The sequence below is a fragment of the Ursus americanus genome, chromosome 12 (assembly GCF_024610735.1).
Source record: "Ursus americanus isolate L20-20 chromosome 12, mUrsAme1.1.p, whole genome shotgun sequence".
NCBI classification, from domain to species: Eukaryota; Metazoa; Chordata; class Mammalia; order Carnivora; family Ursidae; genus Ursus; species Ursus americanus.
In genome coordinates, this window is record NC_142138.1 from 43573544 (window position 1) to 43586114 (window position 12571).

At 35.8% G+C, this 12571-nt stretch overlaps 1 protein-coding gene and 1 pseudogene across 1 annotated transcript in view; one reads left to right on the forward strand and one right to left on the reverse strand.

Annotated features, from left to right (window-relative positions):
• Nucleotides 1-12571, forward strand: part of BRDT (bromodomain testis associated) — a 54747-nt gene that overhangs the window by 24257 nt on the left and 17919 nt on the right. The window contains exons 12-14 of the mRNA XM_045801316.2: nucleotides 1725-1783; nucleotides 4476-4647; nucleotides 10736-10836. Coding sequence (XP_045657272.1) covers nucleotides 1725-1783; nucleotides 4476-4647; nucleotides 10736-10836 — 332 coding nt within the window. The remainder of the gene's footprint in view (nucleotides 1-1724; nucleotides 1784-4475; nucleotides 4648-10735; nucleotides 10837-12571) is intronic.
• Nucleotides 9059-9363, reverse strand: LOC148109180 (protein S100-A11 pseudogene; annotated as a pseudogene).

Below are 12571 nucleotides of genomic sequence, written 5' to 3' on the forward strand. Positions count from 1 at the left end.
TGGAAAGTCGACTATGTAAGAGTAGAATGAGAACCAAAATGCTGAGTTTTAGTCAGTTATTATTCATTTATCCAAAGTCCATAAGACTTTTATGAAACATACTGTATTGGGTGGTTTTGACTTTTTTTATTGCTGTATAATTGACATACGATAGTCTATTAGTTTCAGGTGTATAACATAGTATTCAGCATTTGTATACCTTGCAAAATAACTACAATAAGTCTAGTTGCCATTCTGGTTTTTTCAATTAAAAATTCTTTGATGCCTTTTGCTAATGTCTTCAGACTTGGAGATGCTAATTTTTTAAATTCTGAGGTTTATTTTTATATATCAGAAAACTAATGCCCTTGAATTTTTTTAGTAGAACACTAATGTGGTATGTCATACTTTATCATACTTAAAAGAGTTTATATATATAAATCATAGAATAATGTAGTTTAGCTGCGTATTTGAATAGTTAAGATAGATGTGTAGATGTGCATATAGTATATGATCATATTAACGAAGTCTGTTTTTTTGTTCAAAGCCGAAACCATAATTTATCCCCTAAATGTGAAAGCTTGGATCTATAGCCTCAATCTTTGCTCTCTGTATTCTTCCCTTCCACCTAACCCCCAACACTTAAATAATACTTAGCGGAGTGACATTAAGATGGTTCGTGTCATTTCAAATACTTGAATTCTTTAAATTAAAGCACTTAATTGAGTGGCATTTAGCAGTTTTAACAATGTCCAGCATCAAACATTTTAGGAGAGGAAAGAACAGTAACACTTCCAGTGGAAACTGATGGCATTTCAGGAGGCAGAAGGTAATTATTAAAATTAGAATGTTTTAAGTTTGAATAAGATTTGATGTTAACCAGCTATGGTGCCCTGGAACCTGGAGCAGATAGTGTTCAGGTGGCTCATGAACACTGACCTGGAAAGATGGGTCGAGGCATTAACTGCCGGTTTGGTGCTTTACCACATTGATGTAGGCTTATGATTGGGGAGGACAGCACCAGAATCAACTGTAAGGTAAAGAAAGAGGCACCTATGAGCACCATGTCAGAGATCTCTTTTTATAACTATTCTACCACCAGTGTCCGCTGTAAAGGTATTTCTAAAGGTAAAGAAGGTAGTATAAAAACCATTGCTACATAGTTGAGGCTGCCAAATAACTAGAAAGGAAATAAAGGATTATTTGGGGTCTTTCCTATAATGCTTAGTAAGCAGAGCAGACTTCGCCATGAAATCAGATAGCTTCACTTTTCATAAAAGACTCAGATAAGTGACATACCCTTCTCTTATAGTAAATTCTTAATTATTTAAGTCCCTAATGGCTATATTTATGGCTACTTGATAAAAGATTTTAATATAATTCATCCTACTTGCTTAAAACCTTATCTGTGTTGTAACTTGTTCCTTTTTAAACTATTATTCAAACTCTTTACTATGCTGTTCTTTTTGCCTAAATAATCCAAATTGAAATTTGTGAGTGGATATTTATTCCATTATGTGGAAAAGAAAATATCCCTTTTAAAAAGCAAATATCCCTTTTAGAATTTTGACTGATTCAAAGGTCAAAGACCTGGTAACTATAAGAATTTCTTGATTTAAGAGGTTGGTATTAAAGGTATTTTCTTGAAATGACCATTTTATTTCTAATATGAAAATCATTTATAATTTAAATGGTAAGTTTTTAAGCTGGGAAATACTGAAGTATTTCTTTACATACATTTGCAGAAATGTGTCCTAAATTTACTGGAGTAAAACAGAATGATTCTCCTAAAGAACAAGTAATGGTAAGTTAATTCTTCATTTTTTACCTCAAAATTTTAAAATGCATGCTATGACTCACTGGTATAGTAATAAATTCTTTAAAATTTGTTGGGTTTTTTTTGGCATAATCTATTCTTTTTTTTTAATGTTTTTTTATTATGTTAGTCACCATACAGTACATACCTGGTTTTTGATGTAAAGTCCGATGATTCATTAGTTGCGTATAACACCCAGTGCACCATGCAATACGTGCCCTCCTTACTACCCATCACCAGCCTATCCCATTCCCCCACCCCCCTCCCCTCTGAAGCCCTCAGTTTGTTTTGATTTGGGTGCCTGGGTGGCTTAGTAGATTGGGCATCTGCCTTCAGATCATGTCATGATCCCAGAGTCCCAGGATCGAGCTCCCCCGCCGAATCAGGTAGTCTGCTTCTCCTTCCTCTGCTCTTCTCTCTGCTTGTGCTCTCTTGCTCACTCTCTCAAATAAATAAATAAAACTTAAAAAAAAAGATTTCTTCCTAAAAAAAACAGAATACAGGAACTAGTTGGCTACATTTTTCTAATAAGGTATAACTGTTCTATAAATCAAACAGATTAGTAGAACAAATTATAGAAGTTTGGAATTCGTCTTGAAAGTCTAAATACAGAGGGAAGGCCTTGCTTTTCCTGTATGCACACAGTAGGATGTAGGGTGTGTACAGTAAGGTGGAATTTCTAAAGGTAGTAGGAAAATGGTAGTTAGGGTTCAAGATAAAGCTTTTAATTACCAGCTATTAATTTTAGCACATCTATGATTAGTAGTTGACATGCTTTGAAAAGGATAGAAGTAATTTTTTAAAAATATTTTATTTATTTATTTGACAGAGATAGAGACAGCCAGTGAGAGAGGGAACACAAGCAGGGGGAGTGGGAGAGGAAGAAGCAGGCTTCCAGTGGAGGAGCCTGACATGGGGCTCGATCCCAGAACACCGGGATCACGCCCTGAGCCGAAGGCAGACGCTTAACGACTGAGCCACCCAGGCGCCCCAGGATAGAAGTAATTTTATCTGTTACTAATTCAGGTTGTCATTCTCATTAAATTTTTAATCCTCTGTACCCTTCTCAAATATAGAGTTGTAGGTATATACCTTTATTAAATTATAAATTATTTAACATCATGTAACTAGTAAATACCTGTCTCGAGGGAGCTCTTAGTTGTGAGAAGAAATAAAATCACATGGTTAAGAGGTTGCATGATTAGTGCTATAATCTCTATTCATAATTTATTGAGAAAATGAAGAAGGAACATACATTCTGCCTGAAGGAGGGAGTGCTTGCAACGGGTTTTAAACTACAGGGAAAAGGAAGAAATGGTTAGTACATTGACACAGATTAGGACTTATTTTTTAAACAGAGGTCGTAGCGTTAAGAGAGGCAAAAAAAGCTCAGGCGGTGTGTTCAGGGAACTATGACAACATAGGGTATTTGTAAGAGATTAATTGGCTTGGGAGATAAAATAGGGAGGGCTTTGAACACTTAGGTGAAGTGGTAACTAATATGGTAGGCAAGAGTGAGTTCTTGAAGGCTTTTGAGTAGAAATAAAATACAGATAGTCTGTTGCCATAGGTATTAGAAGAATCAAAATTATATCAATGAATTTTGAAAGCATTCTCCATACACAGCATATAGAATGCTGTCATAATAATGTTCGTGGCCAGAATTTTTTTAGTGTCCCTCATTGAGGAACAAAATGCCCTTTGGTAATAAAAGAGAGAATGTATTTGTGTGTTTCAAAAAGTGATTTTTTTTTGCTGATTTGACTTAAAGTTTTGGGCTTGGGTCTGTATTATTGTTGGGATAAACATTTTTATGGCATTAGCTTTTTTCAAGCTAGCACAGATAGGTATTCATACACATGCCTCATCTACTCATTCACTAACTCCTTTGTTAGATGGAGGAGAAAGACTGTCTTACTCATCTCTGTATTATATACAACTTAAAGCTTGGTAGGTAAGGTACCTCAGGTTTGGTACTATAATTTAGCTTGCAACTGAATAGATGTAAGATTCTAGGTAAGTTGCTTTTATTATATCTAAGTCCTGTTGCAGACTGTAAATGGGGATGATAGTTATACCAAACTCATGAGATTATTGTGAGAATTGAAGAACTATATAAAGGGTTTAGCCTAGTGCCTCACACATTATAAGCATTAAATAAATATTAGCTATTATAATACAGTTTTTACTTAATAAACTAATCAGAATTTGTTGATAGTCTTACAAGTCAACTATCATGATTTTTACCCACCCTTCCCATTATGCCTATAATTCAGTAACGAAAAGGGAGTAAAAGTAAGTGGATTAGTCTCTAGATTTGGTATAAAGGCTCAGTTTTTATTTTCCATAGTTCACAGGAAAACATTCGAAAATGAGCAGCACTATTTAATAACATGTAAGTCTGTATGTATTATTAACTAAAATTATAGGCTTCGACTAACTCTACTTAAAACTATAGGATGGCCAGGTCATTTAATCTTTCCACACCTTGGTTTTCTCATCTGTAAGAATGAGATAATTATACCTTACAAGTTTGTATGACTTAAGTAATACCATTTTTTGAAGATAGTATTATGTTCTGTTTTTCCTCTCATGTTTCCGTTGTTTTTTTTTTTCAGTTAAAAATCTCTTGTGTGGTTAAAACACTGAAAGACAATTTTATTTATCTTTGTTTTAACAGATACAGTCTTCTCTGCAAGATAAAGCATCTGCAAAAACTACCCATGTTTGTCAGACTTCATATTCGTGTGAAACTTCACCAAATCACCACCAGTTAGCATTTAATCATCAAGAATTAGAACATTTACAGAGTGTGAAAAACATTTCACCTTTACAAATTCTGCCTTCCTCAGGTAAAAAATTAACTAGTAAATAACTAGGAAATTCCAGGTTAGAAATAATCACTGAAGCACATTGTTAGAAATTATCTACTTTATACCTAAAGGTACTCATTATATTTGTTTTTTTAAAAATTTTATTTAAATTCAGTTAGCCAACATATAGTGCATCATTAGTTTCAGATAATTCATCAGTTATATATAACACCCAGTGCTCATCCTATCACGTGCCCTCCTTAATGTCCATCACCCATTTAATTACCCCATCCCCCCACCCACCTCTCCTCCAGCAACCCTCAGTTTGTTTCCTATATTAAGATCTCTCATGGTTTGTCTCCCTCTGATTACTTCCCATTCATTACATTTGAATAAGAAAATTATATGTGCAGTTCACACGCAACTTACTTTCAGGTAGATTATATACGTTGGCATAGGCCATACATTAAAACCTTTTACTGCCAGGGTCCATACTACTAAGTTCTGAGCAGATTTGGGAAATGTTGCTCTAATTTCCATGGTGCCTCTTTGAGTTGGAAAGGTAGGATGGAATATGGAAAAGATAGAGATTTTATAGGTAGAATAATTAAGTTATATACATGAGAAATAGTTTACAGCTAAGGAAGCTTGGGCTAGAAATACTTACCTGGCAGTGGTTCCCATTTACCAAAACATCTTCCAAATCTGGTTAAATTTTTATATTGTTAGATTTATTTGACTAAATATCCTGTCTGTTAGTCTTGTCAGAAGTAAAGATATTGCTATCTCATCCTGATTCTCCTGCCAGTGTATGGCACAAAGGATAATTCTTTGATACTAATGAGCCCAGCCTAGGAGTACCTGAACTTTGAGAAACTGTTCAGGTCTAGCCTAGAGGCAGGTGTGAATATTCCTTATCCACTTCTTCCCTCTAGGCTGCTCACTGTGTTGTGTTTGGCCTTCCAACAGCAGGGGTTTCTCCAAAGCAGAAGAAATTTCTAAATTGTCTTACTACAGCACAGATTAGGAGAAACAGAGGAGTTTTGATCCTCCTTTATTGCTTCCAGTGATAGCTCCCTACTGTTCTGTGTTTGAACATTCCATATTGTATTTAACTCAAGTTTTAGCTCTTCCCAAAGCAACACTGGAGGGCATCCCAGGAATAAAAAATAAACAAAGATCCAAAGTATGAAATATTTACATCTGTCCTTTTGTGGAAAAAGGTTTTCAAATTATGCAGGAGCGTAACTGAAGATGTAGTAATTCTGGGTCATGAATTACCTTGAATACAAGTGTTCCATTTGGGTCTTTTATTTTGTATATAAGTAGCTTCAAACAGGAGCACAACAAAATTAGATTTCATATTAGGAGACGATTATTGCCTAACTATACAGGGGACAAATTAAAATGAAGATACTCTGGTGTAGTTGGGACCAAGTAAGGAAGCCGAGTGCTATAGTCTAGGAAAGAAATTATGAGGACCATAACTAAGGCAGCAAGTATGGAAAGGATATGGACAAATTAGAAAAATATTTTTGTGGTGCAGTTGATAGGCTCTGTTAGAATGAATGTCTCACCAAGGTGTCATCCAACAGTTGGACTGCCATTAAGAGACAGTGCTCACTTTGGACATGTTCGAAGTACTAGAGTATCTAATTGGAAATATATAACTATAAATGGGTTTCTAGAACTAACAGGGTATAATGAGAACTATAATTTAGAAATTACCAGTATATAGAAGCTACTTGAAACTGAGAAGGAATGAAAACCCCCAGGAAAATGTATGGAGCAGGAAGAGAAAGGTCAAGGACAAAATTCTAAGAAACAAAACTTCCTCAGTAAAAATAGAAGAAATTAAATTAAAAGATGATGTCATCAAATCACAAGAGTACAAAAGTACCACAAGAGTATATTGCAATGCATTAAAGTAAGATGAGGAGTGAGGAGAGAAGATCAAAATTGACAGTGTGAGATTTTTTGCTTTTGCAAAAGGTTTTTTAGTGGCCATTGTGATTGGGGTAGAAGCCAGATTTCTATAAGTTGAGAAGTAATGGAATCTGAATGTAAACCAGTCTTTCAAGAAGTTTGTTGGTGGAGAAGATAGCTGTGGCTTTAATAGGAAGATAGTTTTTTGGGTTGGGGGGGGTTCGTTGGGTTTTTTTGGTAAGAGAGGGAGACATCGTTTCATTATGTTTGAGTTTTTGAATCAGATTTAGACATTTTTAAAGGTGGATTGGAAAGAGCCAGAGTAGAGAAAGGTGCTGTTTTCACTATAGTAAATTCATAGAAGATTGGTAGGAATAGCCCTGAAGAAGAACTAAACAGTAGAAAACAAAGAATTCGGTCAACAACATCTTTGTTCCTATTTTAAGAAAACATCCTATCTATGAAAAGTCAGGCTTTCAATGTCTAAGTCTTCAGTCGGGGTAAGTTTATTATATTACTTAAATTTTGGATTATATGTGATTGTGAGTAAAAGGAATTTGTGTGAATATTGTATAAAAGGAATGCTTGGATGATGCCAGAGTGGCTATTCTATTGCACTTACCAAATTTTTCAGAACCAAGTGGTTTGCATTTGCCACCTGTAGGTGTCACTATGCCAAAGGGAAACTGCAAATGTGTATAGGCTAACTGTATAGAGAAGTTTACTTTTCTGGGGTTGAATCGTGATGGAAATAAATTTTTAGTTAAATCTTTTAAACAAAGATTTTTTCACTTACATTTTCTTAATTAAAAAAAGTTTGACAAAATGTTAGTACATAAAAGCTTTAAGAAATTGAATCAAGTGTTACCAGTTTTTTCAAAACTACTGCCATCATCTCATGAACTGGAAAATGCCTAATTTTTTTCCTTAAAATAAGTTGAAGTGTTAAGTTACAAAGGATTACTAGCCTTATCCTTATAACTAGCCCATTTCCCAAATTCATTTCCCAGCTTATAAATCTTCACTCAATTATATTAAGAATTTTTTAAAAACAAATACTTATGCTGTCATATGATTGTGAATTAACGTGGCAAATGAAAAGGTAAATCAAAGAGTTTGCCATCTATTAGGAAAAATAAACAACTGGTATACAAAGTAAAAATAATATTCCCTAAAAGAATCAAATCAAAATTTAAAGAGGTGAGGAAGGCAAAATTACCTGATCTCTTTGGCAGATGTGTATTTTACAGATTAAGTATCATTTGAGCTGGATATTGGAGGAAGAAGTAAGACTTATCTATGTATATCTAGGACTGAAAGGCATTTTGGATGGAGGAAACAACATGCATGAAGGTATTTAGGCAATCAATAATTGGATGTGATTAAAGCTTTGGTTGGATAAATAGGAATATGGGGGAATGAATTTGGAAAGGTAGACCAGGTTCAGATCATAAAGAACCTTGATAACTGCAGACTTTGGACTTAATGGTAATGGTATAGTCAGTGGGGAGCTAGTGAAGGGTTTTTTTGAGCAAAGGGTGTGCTTCAAGGTAATTAATCTGCCAATATTATGTAGGTCAGTTGGAAGAATGGGCCATAAGGACCAGAGAAAGAAGAGACCAACTGGGCTTTTGCAGTAGTAGGGGGAAAAAATGAAGTAACAGAAAGAAAGAAGAACGAAAGGTTGAAAAAAATTACAAGGGTAAAATGAGCAGGTCTGTGGCTCAGAGAATATGAGCTAGATACTGGTGCAGGTTGAAAAACATAAGTCTGAGAAAAGAGAAGTTTTGTAGTGTTGTGCGGACCAAAGGGTCATCCCCATAAAAATGTTTTTCAGAAATTTGGACCCTTGACATATTTCCTAGGCTTTTGTGACGCCCTTTTCTTCATCACCCCCTCTTTGAATGTTCCTTACAGATATCTCTGAATCTGCCTATCTCTAAATACTGATAATACTCTGAGTTACATCATTAAGCCTTTATCTTTTCACTTCAGGGTATTCCAGCAATGTTCCAAAGCCTAGGTTTACTAAGATAGTAGTGATCCCCTCAACTTTATAGCAGTAGGCTTGGAACAGCCTTCCCATTTACCCAGGTATGCCATACATTGATTATTTTCTACTTATTATAACATGTAAAAGGTTGGAAGGCAGTGATCTGTACATTCTGCCTGAGTAATCTTGGTGTCTGTGACTTCTAGTCTCATTTTTACAAATCAAGCATCCAGGCCCCACGTGTATTTATACAACTCTACTGAACATCTTTTCTTAAATATCACATAGGCATGTCAACACAGCATGTCAAAACTGAATTTCCCTATTTTAATCCCCACATTTTAATCTTTCCTCTTTAATTCTTTTTTTGCTTTAGAAAATACTATTCCTTTGTTAACTACCAACAGGACTGGCCTACATGGGGCAGTGGACACTGGGCTCAGGCTATGTGTGGGATGCAAGGAGGAGATGATGATTGGGAGGCTGCTTTGAAGGAAAGGGGTGGAGGCCAGGTTCAAGAGCCCCTCAGATTCACTTCCAAGAATGGGTAGACCTTGTACAGGAGTCATGGCAAGCTATGGCCGTGCCACCAGTAAGATTAAGAAATTCCTGGAAATCTATCTGGCCTCTAGAGTTGATGTACAGTTTTTTCATCATGCATTGAAGGACGCCAGGGTCATCCTGGTTCTTTGTGAAGGCAGCCAGTTCTGTATTCATGAAGGTTAGGAACTCTGGAGAGTGCAATTATTACCCTCCTATCCAGCACACTTCTGGAAAACAGTAATCAGAAAGTCGATGCACTGCTCAGTCTCAGTAGGGCTGGACGTTTTTGCCATATTTTCGTGGAGCAGGCACGAAGCCTGTGATCAGGTGGTGGCCATGCTCTTCCTCTTTAACTCTTGATAATAACACTGCCACCACTTATTTTAGCAAACTGAGAGTCATTTAGAATTTACTTCTCTTGACACAGTACTCTTTCTACTTCTTAAATAATATCTGGCCTTAAGCACAAAAGGGATGTAGTTCTAAACTTAAAGCTTAACTCCCTATTTTACCATTCCTTGTTGAACTGAGAAAACGGTACATTGGGCTATATAAGGACATAAAAATTTAATCTTTGTTCTTTCATTCGTCCCTCCATTGTAACTTTTTTCTCACCCTTCTATGTTCACTCCCAACCCTTAATGTTCCTCTCTTATTCGAACCTCAACTTCAACTAATAGGACTTGGCTAGAGAATCAGTCAAGCAACTGATGGGTAGTAGAAGCTTAAACGTAAGTTCCTACAGTATGTAAGTGGCTAGATTTCTGTGAACTTGAATCAGTTAACAAAGATAGCAACTTAGTTTTCATTTGTCTCCTCTGTCCTTTTGCTACTTGTTAGGGCCTGTAGAAAAGAATTAGGGAGAATTGAAAGAGAAATGACCCAAGTAAGTTCAGGCATCAGGATGTTCATGGTTGCATGTGGCAGAAAAGTCAGTTCAAGATGGCTTGAACGATATGTTATTTTGTTAGCATATACAATCACTAGTCCAAAGGTAGGTCAGTCATTTAGGCATGGTTTGACCAAGGCTTAAGCTCTTTTTCTGTGGTTATCTTTACCAATAATAAAAAATATTTGTATGCAAGTTTAACAGCTAATAGGATTGCATAGATTGTTCTCTTCACCCTTGAGTCAAGCCAACCTTTTACATTTTATCCTCTTTTTTCTACTAGCTGTTGTAGATATTTAGTGTCTTAGTTCTTCCATTCTATGTGTTTTGTTTTCAATTTCACAAAGAAGTATCTTTCCCTATGAGCCCTGCATTGGCTTAGGCCTGCTCTTTCCTAAATGACTCACTGGTGTTGGGGTAGGGTTACCATGACTGGTTTGGCCTAATGAAAACCCATCTCTGGGGTTGAGGTCAGTTTGCGCATTAGAGGACCATGGGGACAGATAAAACAGATTTTGGTGGGTGAGCCACAGTGTCAACTATCCTTAATGTAGACAAAACAAGAGGACATAAATTTCAAGTGAAAAATGTTTATTTTACAGTGTAACAGTTTCTCAACTAAGAATATTCCAAAGTTAAAACAACATCAAAAAATTAATCATTTTGTTTTCATAGTTTCTGACCTGGGGGTGGGGGCAGGAAAGGAGAAAAAGTCAAATTATGAACAAACAAGATGAAATATCGGATTTTACTGTTCTAAAAATGTGTGCATCTAGGTGATTCTGAACAGCATCTGAATGGCCTAACTGTGGTGCCTCAGTCCGGTGATAATGACCCAACGGTGATAGAATCTGAATGTCACGTACCCGTGCAGAAGGTAAGAGTGATGGTACTTTTTCCTCAAGATCTTGAAGGGATTTAAAATTGAATATGGAGGTGAGCACCTTTTCATGGACCTGTTGTCCATTTGTATATTTTCTTTGGGAAAATGTGTGTTCAGATCCTCTGCCTATTTTTTAAACGGATTGTTTGATTTTTTTGCTATTGAGTTGTATGAGTTCTTTATGTATTTTGGATATTAACCTGTTACCAGATACATGATTTGCAAATATTTTCTCCAGTAGGCAGCCTTTTTTGTTGGTTTCCTTTGTTGTACAGAAGCATGTGGTTCTCTCCTTTTCCCAAAATCATTTATTGAAGAGACCATCCTTTGTCCGTTCAATATTCCTCACTCCTTTGTTGTACGTAAATGGATCAAATTTGTGTGATTTTATTTCTGTTCTATTGATCTATGTGTCTGTATCAATACTATACTATTATGATTAGTATAGCTTTGTAATATAGTTTGAAATTAGGAGGCATGATGCTAATTTTGTTCTTTTTAAAGATTGCTATCTGAGGTCTTTTGTGGTTCCATACAGATTTTAAGATTGTTCAATTTCTGTGAAAAATGCCTTTGAAATTTTGATAGGGCTTCACTGACTCTGTAGATTGCCTTGGGTGTTATGGACATTTAACAATTTTCTTTCAATCCATGGGCGTGGAATATTTTCTCATTTATTTGTGTCTTCAGTTTCTTTCACAACCCTTACAGTTTTCAGTGTATAGGTCTTTCACCTTCTTAATTTATTATTCCTGGGTATTTTATCCTTTTTGATGTGGTTATAAATGGGATTGTATTCGTAATGTCTTTATCTGATAGTTTGTCATTAGTATTTAGAAACAGCATGAATTAGGGGCGCCTGGGTGGCTCAGTCGGTTGAGTGCCTGCCTTTAGCCCAGGTCATGATCCCAGGTGCTGGGATTGAACCCCACCTCTGGCTCCCTGCTCAGTGGGGAGCCTGCTTATCCCTCTCCCTCTGCTACTCCTCCTACTTGTGCTGTCTTGCTCTCTCTTGTTCTCTCTCTCTCTCAAAAAATAAATAAAATCTTAAAAAAAAAAGAAACCATGAATTTTGTATAATGATTTTATAACTAGCAACTCTAGTGAATTTAATAGTTTTAATGGGTTTTATTGTTGTTGAGCCTATTAAGGGTCTATATATACTATCATGTAATCTGCAAATACCGACAATTTTACTTCTTTCTGATTTGAGTGCCTTTTATTTATTTTTCCTGCCAAATTGCTCTTGCTAGGACTTATAATATTATGTTGAATAGAATCGGCAAGAGTGGGCATCCTTATTTTTTCTCGATCTTAGAGGAAAAGCTTTCATCCTTTCACTGTTGAGTATATTAGCTGTGGGTCTTGTCATAGATAGCTTTTATTATGTGAGATACCTTACCTCATGCCCAATTTGTTGAGAATTTTTATCATATAAAAATAGCTGTTGGGGTACATGTGTGGCACAGTCAGTTAAGTGTCTGACTATTGGGTTTGGCTCAGGTCATGATCTCAGGGTCATGGGATCCAGCCCCTCACTGGGCTCTGTGCTTGGCGTGGAGTCTGCTTGGGTGTCTCTCTCCCTCTGCCCCTTCCCTCTCTCTCCTTCAAATAAATAAATAAATAAATAAATAAATAAATAAATAAATAAATTTTGTTACATACTTTTTCTGTATCAATTGAGATAATCATGATTCTTATTCTTTGTTTTGTTAATGTGGTATATACT